This window comes from Protomyctophum bolini, assembly GCF_963924005.1.
Source record: "Protomyctophum bolini genome assembly, chromosome: 2".
NCBI lineage: Eukaryota > Metazoa > Chordata > Actinopteri > Myctophiformes > Myctophidae > Protomyctophum > Protomyctophum bolini.
The window spans coordinates 19620514-19642430 of record NC_137863.1 but is presented as its reverse complement, the minus strand read 5'-3'; the positions used below and the strand labels follow the sequence as shown (position 1 = coordinate 19642430).

At 41.6% G+C, this 21917-nt stretch overlaps 1 protein-coding gene across 1 annotated transcript in view; it reads right to left on the bottom strand.

The window, feature by feature from the left end:
• Window positions 1-11044: 11044 nt before the first annotated feature.
• The window catches only part of kiaa1328 (KIAA1328 ortholog), a 44637-nt gene continuing 33764 nt past the window's right edge, over window positions 11045-21917 (bottom strand). The window contains exon 11 of the mRNA XM_080791554.1: window positions 11045-12547. Coding sequence (XP_080647680.1) covers window positions 12307-12547 — 241 coding nt within the window. The 3' untranslated portion in view covers window positions 11045-12306. The remainder of the gene's footprint in view (window positions 12548-21917) is intronic.

The window sequence follows — 21917 nt, the reverse complement described above, 5'->3', positions numbered from 1 at the left end:
CAACATACTGTATATATACATATATATATTGCTGATATGCTTTTTTGGAATACAGGCAAAACTATTTCAGATGACCAAATGGGGTCGCTCACTTCGCTAGTTTACAATTACTCGGACAAGAAAAAGAGAAAAAAAAAAGTGTTTTATTTATTTTTCATTTTCTTTCCCTCTTATCGTTTTGTCTTGGGAGAGGGATGGCGTGAGTGCATGGGAGGGGCTGCTCCATATTACAGCCTTACGTCTGATTCGTGCTTAGCTGCGTGCGGGTGTCGTCTCCCCCACCCTTGTCCCCACCCCCAAATAGCTAGATCTACAAGCTCACACACCCGCGCGCAACTATAGTATCGCTCAGGCTTTAACCTTTTTCTAACTTGACATCCCCTAACCTCATAGTTAGAATAATAACATCCTGAAAAACGTTTGAGATATAATGAAACTCGTTTATATTTGCAGTACATATTATATGTATAACAAGCATTCAAGCAAAATGTATTCATATATATTACAGTATATATGGATTCAATAGATATTAATCAACAAACAAATATATGGATTTATATGCACATATTTTATATATGTGTGTCTGTATATAGAACGGCTATACTGACTATGTTGAGCTGTAACTTTTTTGTAGATTTTAGCAGGAGTTTGAACACGTTGCTCTGCTTGGGAAGATTATCGCGGCGATCTGGCAGCTCCCAAAACTGCAGGCATTCCTCTCTCTGATCAACTACTATATGCTGACACACGATATATTGCTAAAGAATATATATATAAATATATAGTATGTGTGAATACACACACATGCGGTGTAAATACTATTTGAGACATGCAAAAAAAGCCACCTCTGAGTAGCAGGCTTTAAGAAAATCAGGCTAAACCGATCTTTTGAGGAAAAGGACAATTTATCTTCGACTCTATTCCAAACATATCTTTTGAAGCTTCACGTGTACACCACACACACACACACACACGCACACGCACGCACACACGCACGCACACACACACACACACTTCTCTTTGAAACTTGAACCAAAATGAATGAGTCTCACGACCGCTGGCTCTTTTTCCTGCATTCAGTAAAAGTGCATGTAGCGTCTGGTCACCACGTCAAGGTGTGCCTGGTCACCATGTCAAGGTGTGCCTTGTCACCTGCAGAATCTGCCATCAAGCACTGTGCTCCAGAAGATTTAAATACAAAAAATAAAATAAACACACACACACACACACACGTCACACACTAATGCGAGCAGCCAATGCGCTATTATGATGTCAAAACTATACAGTCCGATCCATTTCCATTTAGAGAGCGTCACACACGTCCAACGTAAGACATTATAGTCTGAGCACTGCATTTTACAAATAATGTAGAACTCCTGTGATTACACGTCAGATGAAAGCGGGCATTAAGGTACCGTACTTTGTTTGTATTGGTACTATACTGACTATCAATGCTGTGTGCAGGACAGACCTGACAAGGTTTCATTGGTTGTTGGGTTTTTTTGGTCAAAATTAGGGTAACATTCATCGAGGCTGCAACAGAAGCAGCAAAGGCCCCCGAAGAGGGTAATTGACTTGAACTATGAAAATGTCAGCTTATTACACCTGTCATTGTTTGGTCTTCAAAGGGATGTGCACTGCTGTAAATGTGTGTACTTAAAAAGCTGGCTTCCCCACTTGATGAAAACATCGGGCCAAGAGTATTATTTTTAAGGCGGGTTTCTCATCTATCTAGATCTTTTTTTTGTTTGACACTTAACTTGAAGCATATCCTTTAAGAAAATGTGATACTGCCTTACGTACTCATAGACTTAGATGCGAGCCTCAACAAAAAAAAATTACGAAACTGAAGCGTGGAAGTGTGAAAAAGCCGTCGTTAACGTCACCAGTATGTCATGGTGGCTCGTGGACAGTTTTGCAAAAAAAAAAGAAGGAATGCAAACACAGTGTACCTGTAAAAGGTCAACAGACTTTGTTTTTATTGGACCCTGGATTCAACACAGATTGGAGCGGTGGTGCATGCACGCACTATGAATATTGATAAGGCTATATGACGGAGTGGAAGGACAATGCTTCCTGTTGGGTGGCTGTTACTGGTTTTCCTTGGCAACTGCTCGTTATGCCATTCCCCCAGTGTCTTCATGTAACCTTTTCAAGGAAGATTGGATCGCATAACATTTACCCTCCCAATCCCAAGACCCCGGCCAAAAAGATGTCACGTCGCGAAATCCCCAGCCCAGGCCGCGAGACGACACCTCACACGACAAAACATGGCATAAAATGCTAAACCAGCATCCACACCGCGATTCCTAAAGAAATATCGCAACCCCCTCCCTTGTCAGGTCACATTTGAAGTGTTATGTAAACCTCATTAAGTATTTATGTTTCGGAAACAATTTCCCAGCGAGTCGCTGAGGTGTTATTTCTGCTGAGTCGTCTTATCAAGTCATCAACCCTCACTCCTCCTTCAACCAGGCACTACTAGATGGCTGAGTGAAATAAGAAATAATAATGATTGAAAAGGCGTTGGCAGGCAGTGTTTTGTTGGAAGGTTTTTGTTTGTTTGTTGAACTACACCTAAGAAGAGTGTTAATTTAGACCTGAAAGATGGAATCCCCATTTTACATTTTTAGAGCTCAGTTAACACTCTGGATTTTACTGTCACAAAAGGTCGGTTTTCTTTTTATTGAACTCTGAAAAGTGTAAGAATTGACCCTATAGGGACATTTTTAATTGTGCACTTTAAAAAAAATCTGCCCAGTGAGATCAAATTGAGAGGGAAAGCAGATGAATGAAGATGACTTGAATATCATCATTATTATCATCATTATCATTATCGTCGTCACACGTTCCAACTTTCAGCTGCAACTGTTTACATGAGACAAACGTGAGGAAACAGTGTTACACCGGTTCCATTTGGTTACAGGTGTTACACTGTCAGAGTTACAGACCTGTAAGGGTCCATTTGGTTACAGGTGTTACACTGTCAGAGTTACAGACCTGTAAGGGTCCATTTGGTTACAGGTGTTACACTGTCAGAGTTACAGACCTGTAAGGGTCCATTTGGTTACAGGTGTTACACTGTCAGAGTTACAGACCTGGAAGGGTCCATTTGGTTACAGGTGTTACACTGTCAGAGTTACAGACCTGTAAGGGTCCATTTGGTTACATGTCAAGAGTATTTCACTGTCAAGAGTCATGAGAAAAACGTGAGGAAACAGTGTTACACCAGTTCACAGACGAGACGCAGAGGAGAAGTTTCAATATAAATATTATATAAATATATACATAAACCGATGAATATACTGTAAATGTTTTGGTTTTATTTTTTTCGTTGCTCAATTTTCCTCTGTAAATAGGTTTGCATATTTTATAGGACTTTTACTTCTATCTACAAGGACTGGATTAAAAATGATACTTTCAATACTTTTGGGGGGGGGGGGATATGAATGAAAACATAATACTTTATGTACTATAATACATAAAACTAAAAAAGAAAAGAAAAAGAAAAACATAATGTCCCTAGCATACGGTACAACTGTACACAGTCAAATACAGTGTGTTAATTTAACGAGTAAAGAGTGCACACAATTTAACATTTTGTACACTCTCGGTTAAGTGAACACTCAGGCTTTCATTGTGTAGGACCTGACCAAGGCTTTTATTGTGTAGGATCTGACCAAGACGTTTATCCAGGATAGTCAGGGAGAGCATTGACCTCAGTTAGAGCCTCGACACGCATTGACCTTTTTTATAGAAAAATAACTAAAACTAAACAAACCTTGATGGCTTCTAGTTCTTAATTTATTTGTTTGTTTGAACTTATTTATTTATGACTCCATGCTTTGAAAAATGATATGCATGCTTTCATGGCATTATTTTTCTATATGAGTTGGTACGTGACCAAAATAGTTTTTTATAATATGACATGCATATAGGACCAGCAGCGGTTGTTGGTCCAAAAACAGATGATCATTGTTTCCACTTCTTTAAAAAAAAAAAAGAAGAAAAGAAAAGAAAAGAAAAGAAAACGAAAACGATGGAGAACAATACCCCTGGTTGACCAAGTGATGTCAAGTCACACTTTGTTGTTAATTTATTTATTTATTTAAGCATTTATTTAATTTATTATTATTTATTTATTTGCCGTTTTGAGTCAAGATCTGAGCTCTTATATAGCGCTGTTGCTTCGCTTGTTTGCTGATGATGACATGCTTTTGTCCCGTTTCCCCCCCGTTCATTCTGAACAATGTTCCGTCTCATTCTAAAGCTTGGCTATAGCCTCCACTAGACTATACTAGAGTGTCCCTTGAGAAATAAAGAACAGATCTACAAGCTTCGCAATGCATTCTGAGGTTGTAGGTCTGTTTACTTATTTTATTTTTTTCTTATTTTTTTGCAAGCGTCATATACTAGAGCAGTGGTTTTCAACCCTTTTCATATCAAGGCTCATTATTTATTTGGAATTTGAGCCGTTAAATGGTGGCTAAAACATGTTGTCCACAATTCCATGCCTGTATTGATGTTGGTATACCATTAGGAGAGATAACAGGCAAATGTTGATAAAAAATAACAATTCTTCTACATTCTCTAATTGTGTAGACTTAAGTAATGCAGATGTTTAAAAAATAATGTAACTCTTGAGAGTGTAAAATGAAACCAAATTTGGGGTCCAACCAACTCCTTCATTTAGCATGGGGACCACCTGGAACCTCCTCAAGGATCACTGGTGGTCCCCGGACCACTGTTTGAAAACTACTGTACTAGAGAGTATAACCCCCATTACACCCTCATGAAGCCTAGAATCCATGGAGAATTAGTTTTTTGTTTGTTTTTGTCGTATTCCTGATACAACATCCCAATAGAGGGTATATGCGCATGCATAAAGTGAGTGGCAAAGTGAGTTTAACATCGTTTAATTAAACCAGATGGGACTTTTCTGTTTGAATGTACAGTGGTGAGAAGTTGAGAATGGCAGTGATACCAAGGCCAGAAAGAAGGTTTTGCCACACGTTCCCGTATAACTTCAGGGACGATGTCACGCGCATATTTTAGTAATGTAAATAGGAGGCCAAAAAACGATATAAAAAATATGTATAAACTCACAAACAACTCTTACAGTCTAATCACTGGGAGGCCTATTACTGTTCAGATTATGATTGAATATAATATTACGCTTGTTAACATTGGCCCTCCTATTTACTTACTTATTTAATTCATCAAATATTAAAATATTGGATCTGGGATTTGATACAAAAAATAATAAAAAGAATGCAAGGTTTCATGGATGATAGATAAAAAAGGTATTTTAAGGGTTAACTATTCCCTTTAAATTTAAATTCTGAATTCAGCTACTTATACAGGTATAGTGGGCCACTGCTGTAACTTGAGATATGCTCTCTTAGCACTGATGCCTATAATATGTTTTAAAACATCTCAATGCAATCATTTACTGTGTTTCTAAAGCCTCATGTACATGTGTAATTTACTAATGTTCCTATGAAAAATGTAAAAAAAAAAAAAAAAAGAATTAAAAAAGAATGGAGAAAAAGAAAAGGAAAAGGAAAAAAATAGAAAAGCTTGTTTGGAAAGTTTCTCTTCCAGATACTTTAGATGATTAGTTTTTTTGGTTGAGAAACAGTCTCAGACATCATAATAGGGGGAATTAAATGGCAGTTAAACGCTCCTTAATATGCTGATTGTTCAATGATACTGTTATGTATTCATATTAGAGGATATGCCTCGAGGTCGCGAAAGGTTGCTGTTGAAAATGAACAAGTTAATGATTTAATTACATATAGTTAATCAAAGATTAACTGCCTGCATAAAAAGCCAGACTGTGGTTTTGTAAACTACCCCCCCCCCCCCCCCCCACCCCACCCTCTCCTCACCCGCTTTGCATTGTTTGACAGAGCTCTGATCTTGTTCAATTGTGTTCTGCCAGAAGCATAATGAAAACTGCACTATTCCATCACGAAATTACGTTACTACCATCTTCCTTAATGATGTTAGAAGTGGTTTTACGTTACTAAATTGCGTTACTACCATCTTCCTTAATGATGTTAGAAGTGGTTTTGTTCCAACAAGTAAAAAAAAAAGAAAAAAAGAAAAGGAAAAAAAATGTTTCAAAAGTATTCTGGAAATGTATTCCCAATGTCAGCAGCACACGATGTGAAGGGTGATGGGGAATTGAATGTTGCATTGAGCTTTTCTTTGCCAGGTTCCTGAACGAGCTGAGCTCCTGAGTGGGCAGTGCTGCTTTAGGCTCCCGCCCCTCATCCTCTCTGGACTGCACCATTCTACTGGTCCCCGGGACTCTTTTTTGTAATTTTAAATGAATGATGCGTCTCAGCTTAGCCCAATAATAAAGCACAGTCTAGAATAAAAAAAAACAAACAAACTGTGTGACGATGTGTCATCATTTTGTCCATCAGAAAGCCTGCTTTCAATCCAGTGTTACTCAACTATACAAGACGCCTGAGGGCGAGAACCTCACCCTAAAGGGCGAGGTCCCGTGCACGCATCCGCCTCGTTGACGGCAGACTGCTGGGCGAGCGCTGCATGGCGCTTTGACATGGGGTGGTCAAATCAACATGGAATGAATTCTGTACTGGCCATATAAGGAGCATGTCTTGAGTGTTCAGGGTTTGATGAGGTCAGATCAACATATGGAATGTCAGAACAGGTCAGCTCCATACAGTATGAGATCTAAGGGTGGTAGCGGGGACATTCTCTTGATGAGGGCCCAGGTAGGGCCGGGCCTTAATTTTCGGGCCTGTTGAGAACTCTAGTTTTCACCGGCTCCCGGGCACGGCTGCACTAATAACTTTAGAAATTTGAATGGACAGGTACTGTACTTTTTTTTTAAGAAGAAGAAGAAGAAGAAGAAATATACCGACAGTTCAGGATAGTCAAAAGCGAAACATCGAAGAGGAAGGATGGATGGGGAAGGATCAACATGGAATGTTCTGACATATATCATATATGGAGATTTAAGGGTTTGAGGTCAGATGTAGAATTGCTGGCCAATATTGATGACATCAGGGATCTCCATATATATACTGTAGCCCAGGGAGTGTAGCCTACTGTACTGTACTGATACACCTGAAATTATCATATATACAGTTATTATGTATACATGTGTGTTAGGCTGCACAACAGTGACACTTGGTTTTGAAAACCAACCAAATGCAATGTCCGTGCTCAGACCCAGGTATACCCAGTCAGCCAGTCAGCCAGGCAGCCAGGCACACACAAAGCTATTGGAAGTGGTCAAGTGGTAGCACCACTTAAAAAGAACAATAAGATCATTGAATGTTACAAGGATGAATAAAATACACTGTACACATATTGTAATAGAAAGTCAGGTTTAAGCGGCTAATACTTGGGTCTCCCAAACATTTGACGCATGTAAATAAACTGACTGCAGTGAAACCTCATTTGAATTTGATATACCATATACATGAAGTGGTTCTCAGGGGTCTTTGGGGGGGTTCCATGGGGTCGCTAAGACTCGCCTGCATGCAACAAAATGTGTTAACATAGCATCACAATCATTTAATGACTTTTCTGTTGAAAATCTTTGAAAAATATCAAAAAACATTGGACATAACATAAATCTTCTCTTATGGGGGTCTCTGGTTATAGAGTATAGCAGTGAGTTCCATAGAGATTTACACAAATATTTATCAATTATTTTAAGCCTAGAATCAAACACATTCTTTTTAATAAAATTTTGTATATAACATCAATTTTATTAAAATTTTCTCCACAGAATCAAAGGTTTTATGGTCATGATTCACCAGGATTCTGGATGGCTTGATTCTAGGCTTAGAATAATTTATATAAATAAATGAATCTCTATGGTAAAATTAATTGGAGAGGTTTCAGTGGGTCCACTGCGATGCTCTATTCTATTGCGACCTTTCGAACAAACAAACCTTTTCAGACGGGGTTTCTGCGTAAATTTGGGCTTACTGTACCTTGACATGGAATCGTTTGAGAACCCTATACTCAACTCAAGCTCATGAAGGTAAGCTTGAGAATCGGATCCCCTGCAGCTTCCCATGGTGTCGAAGTGTCCTTGAGCAAGACACTTAACCCATTCTGGACGGGAACCCCTTTTGTTGATTTAAGCATTATGTTATACTTTAGCTATTGAAAAACAGCAGATCTACAAGCTCGTAGAGCTTGTAGATCTGCTATTTTTGAAGAATTGTGAAAATGTGGCGCAAATATTTTCAGATGGGGGTCGGCAGCCAAATACATATAATTTTCGGGGTCCTTGACATGAAAAGGTTTGAGAACCACTGACATAGAAACATGGGTTTTCATAAAACTGTCAGGATTTAGAAGGCATTTTGTAGAATCGTCCTCAGCTATAAATGGGTAAAGCCCCATACTGTACCTGCCCCTGGTGAGCAGGCCTTGCATTGTGTCCTGTATATAATGCAAGCTGTAATGCAAGCTGTAAAATCGCTTTGGAGAAAAGTGCTCTATAAATGCACCATTTTCCATTTACATCTAAATGAAGCTCATTAAATAAACCAGTAAAAGTGAGTTGTCCTATCACAGTGAATAATTCATTGGTAGTAGTATAGGACAAGCATATAAAAAAGAGAAGGTACAGAACATGCACAGCATCAAACCTCCACAAAAGGATTTCTTTTTTACATAATTGGCAGAAGTAATTACATGCCTTTAATAATTTGAATCATATAAAAAGTGATTATCTCAAATAATTAAAAACAATGAATGTGGTGTGTGTGTGTGTGTGTGTGTGATAATGCTAACAGTAATAGATATTACTATTCTCTTTCAAATGATCGATTCATATAAAAACACATATTCTGTGTTCATGACACTTTACAAGTACAGCAGATTTGTGTCCATGTCACTCATGTGTCATGAAGGTGGTTACAGAAGCAAAGATTTGAGTTAAAAACGTTCGCTCTGAAATAATATATATTCAAAGATTTGCACCACATTTTCACAATCTTTCCAAAGAAATAGCAGATCTACAAGCTTGTAGTGCGTCACTCTGTGCTATGCTGTGAGCTTGTATGAGCAAATCTTCAATAGCTAAAGTATAAAATAATGCTTAAAACAACAAAAGGTGTTCCCGTCCAGAATGAGTAATTAGATATAATTGCATAGCATATATCCTGTTTAGAATGATGAGAGAAACACAATGTTAGAAACAGGAAACCATGAATATGTAATGTGTAGGCCTGGGTTTGCTGACCCTTGAACTTATAGCAGCACACATTGAATGGCAGCTACAAACATGCATGATTTGATTTGCAAAGGAAGGCTCCCCAGGTCTGAATAAACATTGCTAAAGTGCTATCCGTATAATTCCCTTAGTTCCCTTAGGGCGGCTGTGGCTCAGGAGGTAGAGCAGGTCGTCCAATGATCTCTGGGTCGGCAGTTCGAATCCCGGCTCCTCCTCCTGTCCACATGTCAAAGTGTCCTTGGGCAAGACACTGAACCCCACATTGCCTCCAATGAGTTGGTCAGTGTGAGCTCGCCACCGCCACTTCACCTCCCAAATCCCAATGTATGAATGAACTATTATAAAGTGCTTTGAGCACTTGGAAAAGTGCTATAAAAATGCAATTCATTATTATTATTATTTACACATCATTGTAGAACGACGACTGTTAATCATCCTTACAAGATAATTAAGGCGTGTGATTTATACGCAACCAAGTATGAATCAGGTGTTAAGACCTGAGATCATATGTTGTTGGGAGCAAGAACAAAGAGGTTTCTAAAATAAATGAACTATTTCATTTGAAGCATGCTTTGACAAGAACAAGAACAAAGAGTGATGTAAATGTTGTCAAAACAAATGCCATACTAAACTGTCTGGGCAACCGATCGGCATTGCCCTCTATCATTCTAATAACATGTAATAAAATATATTGTTACCAAAACCCATCATGCTATGCAGTCAAAACAAGACCAGAGTAAAAACTGTTGTAAGCCAGTTGCTGTTTACATGCTGTTACGACCTTGATCTTGACCTTATTCTAATCAGTTCACCCAGTCCAGCAGTGAGTGGTGGTCAGATGGTCATGTACAAACACTTTCGTGTTACAACAAAAGTGGTGACTTATACTGTCTTCAAACCATAGAAAAAATAGATGCCTCATTGTCCGCTGCAGTTCATTGGAGCGACGTGTCTCCATTGAAGGCAGGAAGAGTGCTGAAGGTGACGTCACTCGTGTGACTCCTTCATGTCTCTCGCTGCCACTAAAGTGACTACTGGCCAATCACAGCGTGCCTTTTCCGGGACATCAGTTACGCACGCGGAAGCCTTACAAGCTTCCGCTCATGCTTCCGCAATGCTTCGCAAAGGAATCTCGGGACATTTTTGCCTTCAACAGAGACACACGCTGAACACGGGTTCAGTGTCTTGCTCAACACTTCGACACTAACTCTGGGAGAGCCCCGGTTCGAACTTGCGGTTACCATCCGGGATCCGGACACTCTACCTCTGAGGCACCACCGCCTCGGTGTCATTAACTTCAATGTTTATGGCATCCCCCCCCAATAGTGTTTGTTCAGTAAGAGATTGGGATACTAATTGTATACACTACACATAATAATTGTATTACAAACTCCTCCTTCTCACCTAGAAATGTCGAAACGCCCTGGCTCCACAGTACCTCTCATGCCTCCTCCATAAACCTCCTGTGACAAACTTGGACCTCCTCTCTGTCCCCAAAACAGAAAGGGGAACCTTTTGGGACAGCCCACACCCTGTGGAACTCTCTCCCAATAGAGATTTGCCATGCTCCAACACTGGACCCTTTTAAGGACGCCTTGAAAAGACACTTATTCTCTCAGGCTTATGGGTTATCGTTGTTTGTTGTTTTGTTGGTTGTTAATTTTGTAAATAGTTAATGATGATTGACGCTTGTCCAGCAAAGTAGCTTTTGTTCACAAACAGACAGGATTAATTCATTTTAAAAAAAAGTTTATTTGTAATAAAGTATTCCATTTGATTAGAAAATGGTACAATCAATAATCAGTCTGTTTAAATAAAATGATTGCTTTTAAAAGCAGGAGTAGAATATCAATTAATTCACTCAAATGTGTTACGGTTTATTTTACAGTATAGCTGCAAAAGTAGGTGGGGGTCTTGATCCTACACTGCAAACTCCTGAGTATGATTTTAATTCAAGTGTAAGAGTGTAAACAGACTGAAGCCTTTTGAGCTGCAATGAAAACGGGCAAAACAGTGAAAACAGTGACATCTGCTGGCAAATCAACTGTCATATAATGGGATTAGCTGGCTCTTACGTCACACTCCACAGGAAAATCAGAGCACTCGTTTGAGCCAGAAAACCCCAGACCACAGGAAATCTACTGAATGTTAAAAGTTCAGGTTCTTTGGGTACGGTATATTATATTGGGTATTTGAGCTCAGAAAACCTAAAAACAATTAAGAAAAATTACAAACACTTTTATGTCACAATCCCTTTAAATGACATGATGCCAAGATGACCCTATGGTATTTTCAAAATACAAATACTTCACGTCACACTACTTTGTCCCAGGGGATAACGGAGTGACATCAGCACTTTGATACTATATAGATGGAAATTATGTAAATATAATAAAGTATATCGTCTCTTGTCGGGTGAAATCCTGTCCAAAGCAGTAACTTTTAAGGATACAAAAAAAAGAAAAGCTAAAGTAGAAGATTGACAAGCTCAAAACACAACGCGTTTAGAGCTTGCGGTGCTATTTTAATGCTCTTGTGTGACGCTGTATTGTGATCAAGTAGGGCGCACAAAATAAAACGCACACAAAGTTAGAATATGGAGATAAGAGGTTTCTGCCCGAAAGCAACGATATAGTGTTTTATGACCGTATGTACACATGGGGCCTTAAATCAGTGGGTTTCAAACAGTGGTGGTCCGGGGACCACTGGTGGTCCCTCCCGAGCTAAATGATGGAGAGCTGGCAACCAAATGGACCCTTATAGATCTTTAACTATTGAGAGTGCAATATTATCGTTAAAACGTCTGCATTACATTGGAGAATGTAGAATTGTTATTTTGATCAACGTATGCCTGTTATCTCTCCTAATGGTATACCAACAACAATACAGCACGGAATTGAGGACAAGATCTTATCCAACGACAACAAAATGTTCTTTGGTTTTGGGTCTGAGAGGTGGTCTGCGTGGCTCAAATGCAGAATAAAATGATGGACGTTGAAATGAAAAGGGTTGAAAACCACTGCTTTAAATTGACTTGAGGATTTACCAGTACGGCAGTACAGTCAGCTTCCTCAGCAAATGAAGAAGATGTCCTCCAGCATGTGACTCTCCTCCAAGTCCTGATGGGGGCTTTGAGGGTAGCGTCTGGCGGGAGAGAGCAGGGCCCTGCTGTGGCTCTGGCGGGGGCCACTGGGTGGCGCTCTACAGACACCGCGTGGCACAGCGGGCCGTTGGGAAGTGGCAGGCTTGCGTTGCACCGGCAGAGTGATGGGACTGAAGACCTCCAACAACTCAATCAACGAAGAGTCCAACCTGATAAAGCAGACAGTTGGTCAATTCGGACGCCTTTTTCGACAGGTTGGCCCCAGCAGCCCCTCTAGGCAACACACAGCTACATTTTGCTGCCGCGTGGACCGTACGGATGGGAGTGCTGTTGGGAGCAGCGGGTCACAAATTGGGTTACAGCAGGGACCCTCAGGGGGTCCATGTGGGGATTCCAAGGGGTCCCCAGCCAAATGAGTTGATACAGCATAATAAGAAAAAAAGTTCACAACGTGTGTGTGTTTGTGTGTGTGTGTGTGTGTGTGTGTGTGTGTGTGTGTGTGTGTGTGTGTGTGCGTGTGCGTGCGCCGTGCACGCATGCACAACACACACAACATATTGAAACTAATTTGCGGAGGAAGGAGCCAAATGCACAAAGGGCGCTTATTTCTAGACAAAAAAAAGGATATGGAAGGGTCAAAGAGAGAGAATCAATGACGAATCAAGTGAAAATAAAAATGTCATAATCAGAGCATTGTAAAAAAAAAGGTTAAGTAAAAATATACCATACATAAAATACAATCAGGTATCAACATTGACAATACAATGTACAAACTATTAGCACGTAAAAAAATGCCTACAAATTAACTGACACTGACCACATACAGGTATACCATTACAGGTCTGAGGTGTTTTAGAGGTATCCATGGTGCTGAAGCTTAGTCATGTGGATAGGTGAGTGCTATCCATGGTGCTGAAAGCCATTTAGAAAAGAATGTCTTCTAAATCCTAACAGTTTCCTGAAAAACCTGTTTCTGTGTCAGTGGTGCTCAACCTTTTTCATGGCAAGGACCCCCAGAATTATCTGTATTTGGCTGTCAACACCCCCATTTGAAAATATGTTGTTCCAGGGACCACCCCAGAAGCAAAGATATGAGTTAAAAACGTTCACTGATATATATTCAAAGATTTGCCACATTTTCACGATTTCTCTAAAATAGCAGATGTACAAGCTCGTAGTGCAGCACTCGGTGCCGCGCTATGAGCTTGTAGATCTGCTATTTTTCAATAGCTAAAGTATAACATAATGCAAAAACAAAACAAGCGGCAAATTAAGGGGGAAATGACACTTACATACAGTGCATAATAAACTCCAGTTCTGTGTACGAACAAAAAGGCTTTGATGTGAAACCGTAGTTGCTAAAACCACGCGGCGGTAGACGATATTTCCAAAAGAAAAAATAAATAAGTGTTTAACATTGTTAAACATGTTTATTTGGCCGCTGACACACTGTTCACCTTTTTAGACACGGACAGACTGCTGACGCGTGTTGCACTATGTAGTATGAAACCAGTCCACTATGTAGTATGAAACCAGTCCACTATGTAGTATGAAACCAGTCCACTATGTAGTATGAAACCAGTCCCACTATGTAGTATGAAACCAGTCCCACTATGTAGTATGAAACCAGTCCACTATGTAGTATGAAACCAGTCCACTATGTAGTATGAAACCAGTCCCACTATGTAGTATGAAACCAGTCCCACTATGTAGTATGAAACCAGTCCACTATGTAGTATGAAACCAGTCCACTATGTAGTATGAAACCAGTCCACTATGTAGTATGAAACCAGTCCACTATGTAGTATGAAACCAGTCCACTATGTAGTATGAAACCAGTCCACTATGTAGTATGAAACCAGTCCCACTATGTAGTATGAAACCAGTCCACTATGTAGTATGAAACCAGTCCACTATGTAGTATGAAACCAGTCCACTATGTAGTATGAAACCAGTCCACTATGTAGTATGAAACCAGTCCACTATGTAGTATGAAACCAGTCCACTATGTAGTATGAAACCAGTCCACCATGTAGTATGAAACCAGTCCCACTATGTAGTATGAAACCAGTCCCACTATGTAGTATGAAACCAGTCCCACTATGTAGTATGAAACCAGTCCACTATGTAGTATGAAACCAGTCCCACTATGTAGTATGAAACCAGTCCCACCATGTAGTATGAAACCAGTCCATGTAGTATGAAACCAGTCCCACTATGTAGTATGAAACCAGTCCACTATGTAGTATGAAACCAGTCCACTATGTAGTATGAAACCAGTCCACTATGTAGTATGAAACCAGTCCCACTATGTAGTATGAAACCAGTCCACCATGTAGTATGAAACCAGTCCACTATGTAGTATGAAACCAGTCCCACTATGTAGTATGAAACCAGTCCCACTATGTAGTATGAAACCAGTCCCACTATGTAGTATGAAACCAGTCCACCATGTAGTATGAAACCAGTCCACTATGTAGTATGAAACCAGTCCACTATGTAGTATGAAACCAGTCCACTATGTAGTATGAAACCAGTCCACTATGTAGTATGAAACCAGTCCACTATGTAGTATGAAACCAGTCCACTATGTAGTATGAAACCAGTCCACTATGTAGTATGAAACCAGTCCACTATGTAGTATGAAACCAGTCCACCATGTAGTATGAAACCAGTCCACTATGTAGTATGAAACCAGTCCACTATGTAGTATGAAACCAGTCCACTATGTAGTATGAAACCAGTCCACTATGTAGTATGAAACCAGTCCACTATGTAGTATGAAACCAGTCCACTATGTAGTATGAAACCAGTCCCACTATGTAGTATGAAACCAGTCCACTATGTAGTATGAAACCAGTCCCACTATGTAGTATGAAACCAGTCCCACTATGTAGTATGAAACCAGTCCCACTATGTAGTATGAAACCAGTCCACTATGTAGTATGAAACCAGTCCACTATGTAGTATGAAACCAGTCCCACTATGTAGTATGAAACCAGTCCACTATGTAGTATGAAACCAGTCCACTATGTAGTATGAAACCAGTCCACTATGTAGTATGAAACCAGTCCACTATGTAGTATGAAACCAGTCCACTATGTAGTATGAAACCAGTCCACTATGTAGTATGAAACCAGTCCCACTATGTAGTATGAAACCAGTCCACTATGTAGTATGAAACCAGTCCACTATGTAGTATGAAACCAGTCCACTATGTAGTATGAAACCAGTCCACTATGTAGTATGAAACCAGTCCACTATGTAGTATGAAACCAGTCCACTATGTAGTATGAAACCAGTCCCACTATGTAGTATGAAACCAGTCCACTATGTAGTATGAAACCAGTCCACTATGTAGTATGAAACCAGTCCACTATGTAGTATGAAACCAGTCCACCATGTAGTATGAAACCAGTCCACTATGTAGTATGAAACCAGTCCCACTATGTAGTATGAAACCAGTCCCACGGTAGAAAAGCCCCCTCATATAAATGAACACTATGTAGTATGAAACCAGTCCCACGGTAGAAAAGCCCCCTCATATAAATGAACACTATGTAGTATGAAACCAGTCCCACGGTAGAAAAGCCCCCTCATATAAATGAACACTATGTAGTATGAAACCAGTCCCACGGTAGAAAAGCCCCCTCATATAAATGTAAAGCCAGAGGCCAACAGGAGGCCTGTGAAATCAGAATCATCCAAGATATGCGAGAAACAAAAAGACTGAACTGACCCGGTCCCGTCGGGTTTGGGCAGAGATCTTATAAGCTCAAGAGTACTGTGCTGTGTGTGTGACTGCCATATATTTTTTTGAAAGAACAACCTTGTATATTGGTTCAGGGTAAAAGGAGAGCATTTGCACACAAAGACAGACGGATATACTGTACGTGCCCGAAAAGTTAAGCAGGGATGGTGTGAGCCGGGGGCCGGGCAGTGTGAGCCGGGGGCCGGGCAGTGTGAGCCGGGGGCCGGGCAGTGTGAGCCGGGGGCCGGGCAGTGTGAGCCGGGGGCCGGGCTGTAGAAGATCACACATGCCTAAAAGTACACGTGTAGGGCGTAGCTTGACGTTTAGTGGCATATGTGCAGTTCATCTTTCACTTGTTAACACAAGACAATATGAAGGGAAAAAAAGCAAATCCCCCTCTACGAATGAAAGTGTTAACAAACGTTTCTTGCCAAAGTTGTCTCCCGGACCCTAACAAGCAGCGTTAACAAGTCAAAACCACTGAGGCGGACCGACAGAAAACAAGAACAGCTTCTTACAGGTGTGAGAGTAAAGCCAGAGAGAGAGAGAGCGCTTCCTACACTGGAATAGAAATGAGGAGCCACGCTGAGAAATAAATAAAGCAAAACGGGGGAGATTAAGCTAATAGAGATTCAATCCCTCAGACTGGCTGTGCCTTGATAAATTATTCAGTGTATACACAGCCCAACGAGGAGCATTCGACATACAAAACATGAATTCTTTAAGAGCACACTCCACTCATGTAGCCGGCGTAATTCTCGACTCATTTTAGAAGCAGCATCGATTTGCATCTGTGCACGGCGGCTCTCCCGAGGTGAGGGTGATCGTTGGCATGCACGCCGTTTCTTGGTCTGCCTGCATGCGCGGGTGGCCGGAAGACAGAGAGACATGCGAGCTAGGGCCTAGGGAAGACAGAGAGACATGCGAGCTAGGGCCTAGGGAAGACAGAGAGACATGCGAGCTAGGGCCTAGGGAAGACAGAGAGACATGCGAGCTAGGGCCTAGGGAAGACAGAGAGACATGCGAGCTAGGGCCTTCGACACATCGCTGCTTTTTAACCCAGTAGGACCCGAGGCCCATTCTACCTTTTTAACCCAGTAGGACCCGTTATGCTTTAGTTGTTGAAAAATAGCAGATATACAAGCTCATAGTGCGACACCGAGTGCCGCGCTACGAGCTTGTAGGTCTGCTACCTATAAAAATCGTGAAAATGTGGTGCAAATCTTTGAATATATATTCTTTCAGAACGTTTTTTAACAATTGGAACAAGTATTTTCAGATGGGGGGTCGGCGGCCAAATACATATATTTCTGGGGGTCCTTGACATGGAAATGTTTGAGAACGGCTGACATAGAAGCATAGGGTGTTTCAGAATACTGACAGGATTTAGAAGACATTTGTAGAATCGGCGTCAGGTCTAAATGGATTAACCCATTTAGACCTGAGGCCGATTCTACCTTTTTAAACGATTTAAATCTTTTAAAAACAGTAGTTCTCTACTCTACTTTCGTGCTATGGAAGAACTGATATGTATTTAAACGCGGACACCTCCAATGAAAATGTTTTGTGCTTCAGAAGAGAAGATTTGTGTTTGAAAACATTCCTTAATTTTAAGGGTTAGGGTTAGCTTTTTTTTTTAACTATACTGTTCTAAACCAATGTTCTAAATCCTAAGAGTTTTCTGAGCATACACACACACACACACACACACACACACACACACACCTCAAGGCGGCACACATCAAGAAGAGAAAAAAACCCACACGGAGCATCTTGGAGAGCGAGAGGCTACGAGGAATGGCAGTCTGCTTGGCCAACGTGACTCGATGCATGCATGTGCTTCGGGCATGAGAGAGACAGAGAGACAGAGATAGTTGAGCTCTCTTCCTGTGCATGAGAGAGAGACAGAGATAGTTGAGCTCTCGTCCTGTGCATGAGAGAGAGACAGAGATAGTTGAGCTCTCGTCCTGTGCATGAGAGAGAGAGACAGAGATAGTTGAGCTCTCTTCCTGTGCATGAGAGAGAGAGACAGAGATAGTTGAGCTCTCTTCCTGTGCATGAGAGAGAGACAGAGATAGTTGAGCTCTCTTCCTGTGCATGAGAGAGAGACAGAGATAGTTGAGCTCTCTTCCTGTGCATGAGAGAGAGAGACAGAGATAGTTGAGCTCTCTTCCTGTGCATGAGAGAGAGAGACAGAGATAGTTGAGCTCTCTTCCTGTGCAGCGAGAGAGAGACAGAGATAGTTGAGCTCTCTTCCTGTGCATGAGAGAGAGAGACAGAGATAGTTGAGCTCTCTTCCTGTGCATGAGAGAGAGAGACAGAGATAGTTGAGTCTCTTCCTGTGCATGAGAGAGAGAGACAGAGATAGTTGAGTCTCTTCCTGTGCATGAGAGAGAGAGACAGAGATAGTTGAGCTCTCTTCCTGTGCATGAGAGAGAGAGACAGAGATAGTTGAGCTCTCTTCCTGTGCATGAGAGAGAGAGACAGAGATAGTTGAGCTCTCTTCCTGTGCATGAGAGAGAGAGACAGAGATAGTTGAGCTCTCTTCCTGTGCATGAGAGAGAGAGACAGAGATAGTTGAGCTCTCTTCCTGTGCATGAGAGAGAGAGACAGAGATAGTTGAGCTCTCTTCCTGTGCATGAGAGAGAGAGACAGAGATAGTTGAGCTCTCTTCCTGTGCATGAGAGAGAGAGACAGAGATAGTTGAGCTCTCTTCCTGTGCATGAGAGAGAGACAGAGATAGTTGAGCTCTCTTCCTGTGCATGAGAGAGAGAGACAGAGATAGTTGAGCTCTCTTCCTGTGCAGCGAGAGAGAGACAGAGATAGTTGAGCAGCGGCGGCTATCATCCCGTGGCTTTCCTCTCCCTCATTCACTAAGTAAATCTGTCTTCCTCATTTGGGCTCCTTCTGCCTGTCAATAGTGGTTAGTGGTATGCGTGTCTGTCTGCATGTGTATGTGGGTATGGGCATGGTGTGTGTGTGTGTGTGTGTGTGTGTATGTGTGTAAGAGAGAGAGAGACTAAGAGGCAGTGGTGCTGGTGGAGAGAGAGAGTGGGGGGGGGGGGGAGGAGGAGGAGGAGGGACTTTGGCTGGGCTCCCTCTCTCGAAATGTGAGAATTTGCATTTTTATTTGTTGATTTATTTAACGGACAGGGCTCTCAAACAGCCATCCATCAACAGACGACATGGTGGTAATGAATAATGCATCACTTACCGGCGGTCACAATCTATAACAAGGGCTGTGTCTGTGTGTGTGTGTGTGTGTGTGTGTGTGTGTGTGTGTGTGTGTGTGTTGTTGGGGGGGTACAGTTTGGACAGAGAAGTGGGGTTGGGGGGGGGGTAGGGGTAGGGGGTGGCATGGAGATTGCACACGGGCTACAGAGAATGCTAATAGATTTTTTCGGAGGGCCATATAGTGCAACTACATTTTTGGGGGGGGGGGGGTTAGAGTTAGAGGGCTGGCTGTGATCAAAGTTGTGAATTGCTGCCCAATATTAATATCGCCTGAGGAACTCCTTCTAATCCCGACTCACTGATCCCGGCATGTGGGCAAAAACTGGCACACGACACGCACGCACCACACACACGCACGTAAGCACGCAGGCAGGCAGACAGGCAGGTATGCATGCAGGCAGGCAGGCACGCATGCACGCATGCACGCACCGCACACACGCGCACACACAACACGGCATGTTTGTCACTGTGATACTTGGGCTTAAAGGATATTGGGTTCTTTTGAGAGCTTCCCGACTAGTGCCATTGTGATCAATCATTTTAAAGATGCTTTTAGCTGCTTTGACAGTCACTACAATACAGCGGTGACTGTATGAGTCCATCTTCATTAAAGAAAAGGAATTAAAGAAAAGCGCAGCTGTCGGCCGGAAAAATGTCCTAAACTGTTCGGGACCGTTTCAGGATTAAATATAAAACTAGCAGTATACTGTACGAGCTAGCTCAGAAAGCATTGAGCTTGTAGATCTGCTATTTTTTGGATTTGTTTGTGTGTGTGTGTGTGTGTGTGTGTGTGTGTGTGTGTGTGTGTGTGTGTGTGTGTGTGTGTGTGTGTGTGTGTGTGTGTCACTGTAGTATGACTAAGTAGGGAGTTCGTTAATTTATTTAAAAAAAAACATAAAAACTTTGAAATATGGACATTATTTAAACTCTTTTCTGCCCCGACGTCATCAATGAAATGGAACATTTCTGCACAAAATACACTGGACAGGCCACGGGGCTTCACCTGGCACAGATAATTAATAATTGACGTAACTGCACAACGAGTACAGACATGCCCAATTGACCTCTTGATGCCTTGGAGGAGCCAGTGTGTGAGCCGTTCTTTGGAATGGTGTCGTTTGAGTATGACAAATGACACACCTATGGATGGAGCACTATGGTCGTTATTATCGTTTATTGCAAAGAATACGCTCCCAATAATCACATCACAAGAGATTAAAATCGATCGTGAAAGTGTCCGTCATACTCTGGGGCTCAGTTCTGCTCTGTATCTTTTTTTGTTTCGTTTTTTTCAGTCTAGACCAAATCTCTTGGCCACAAATAGCAGATCTATAAGCTCACACCGCAACACACCGTGCTGTGAGCTTGTAGATCTGCTGGTTTTGGCTAATGTTCCCCACAGAACAAAGGATGCTGGGATGGTAAGTAGTGAACAAAAATGGCCATTTAAGCATTTCTTTAAAGGGGCAATCCACTCATTTTCAACATTTTACTGTCATTAATATACCTTAGAGCTGTGAAAGAAATCATGGAGAAACATGGTTAAACATGGTGAAACACATCTTGATGATGTCATCAAGATGTGTTTCACCCTTAGAGTATATATACAATAGAGAAGACACCCAAGTTCTCCTCCCGTCCACTTGCATTGAGTTGCTCAGAAGCGCATGAGGCGAATCCACTCCTCCTTCCGGTTTAGGAGCCCTGTGCATTCTGGATTTTTGCCCTCAAACACATGAACGCGCGAGCGACCGGCAGAGTGGACGGAGCCTAGTGCGCGTTCATGTGTTTGAGGGCAAAACCTTACCAAACTGCAATACCTTCTTCGGCCACTATGTCCATTGCGCTTCAGGATTTCCTCTGGGTGTCTTCTCTATTGTATAATAACTCTATGGTTTCACCATGTTAATGATTTTTTTCATACTTGCAGTTCTAGGAAACACAGAATGGAGGGACCTTTTAGTATTTCCACACAACGGCTCTAAAAGGTATATTAATGACATAGTAAAATGTTGAAAATGAGTGGAATGCCCCTTTAAGCACTATTATTGTGATTATCACGATAATTATTTCATGTAATTATCATATCAACACCACCCCCTGCTATGTGTGAGCCATTCTCTGGAATGCTATACCGTCACTGAGTGTGACAAAATGACGCTGCTGACTGTCACACCGAGCACCTACATATATATATATACCCCCTATAAGGCACCAATACTGTTTTAATGTGTACTCTCTCATCCTATAAGGCCACATAACATTTTCACAGTACCCCCCCACCCCCCGGCTCTATTCCCGCCTCGTATAATGTCGCCGCGGTGTTATTTGGCACCTCTCTTTCATTAAAAGAAGAAAAAATAAAGCTGTCTCGGCCCGGCAGATCCTCTTTCATTTGCAGTCCAAACAGTAATATAAAACACCTATAATGGCCACCGTGCGTACATCCCGCATGTCAATTTCCCAGCCAATCAATAGCAGGCGTGCGGTTGGTGTGTGTGTGTGTGTGTGTGGGGGGGGGGGGGTCTGGAACTCTCTCATTACTAACTAGCACATAGGATTCATGGAGGGATTACGGGGGTCACTTAATGTTA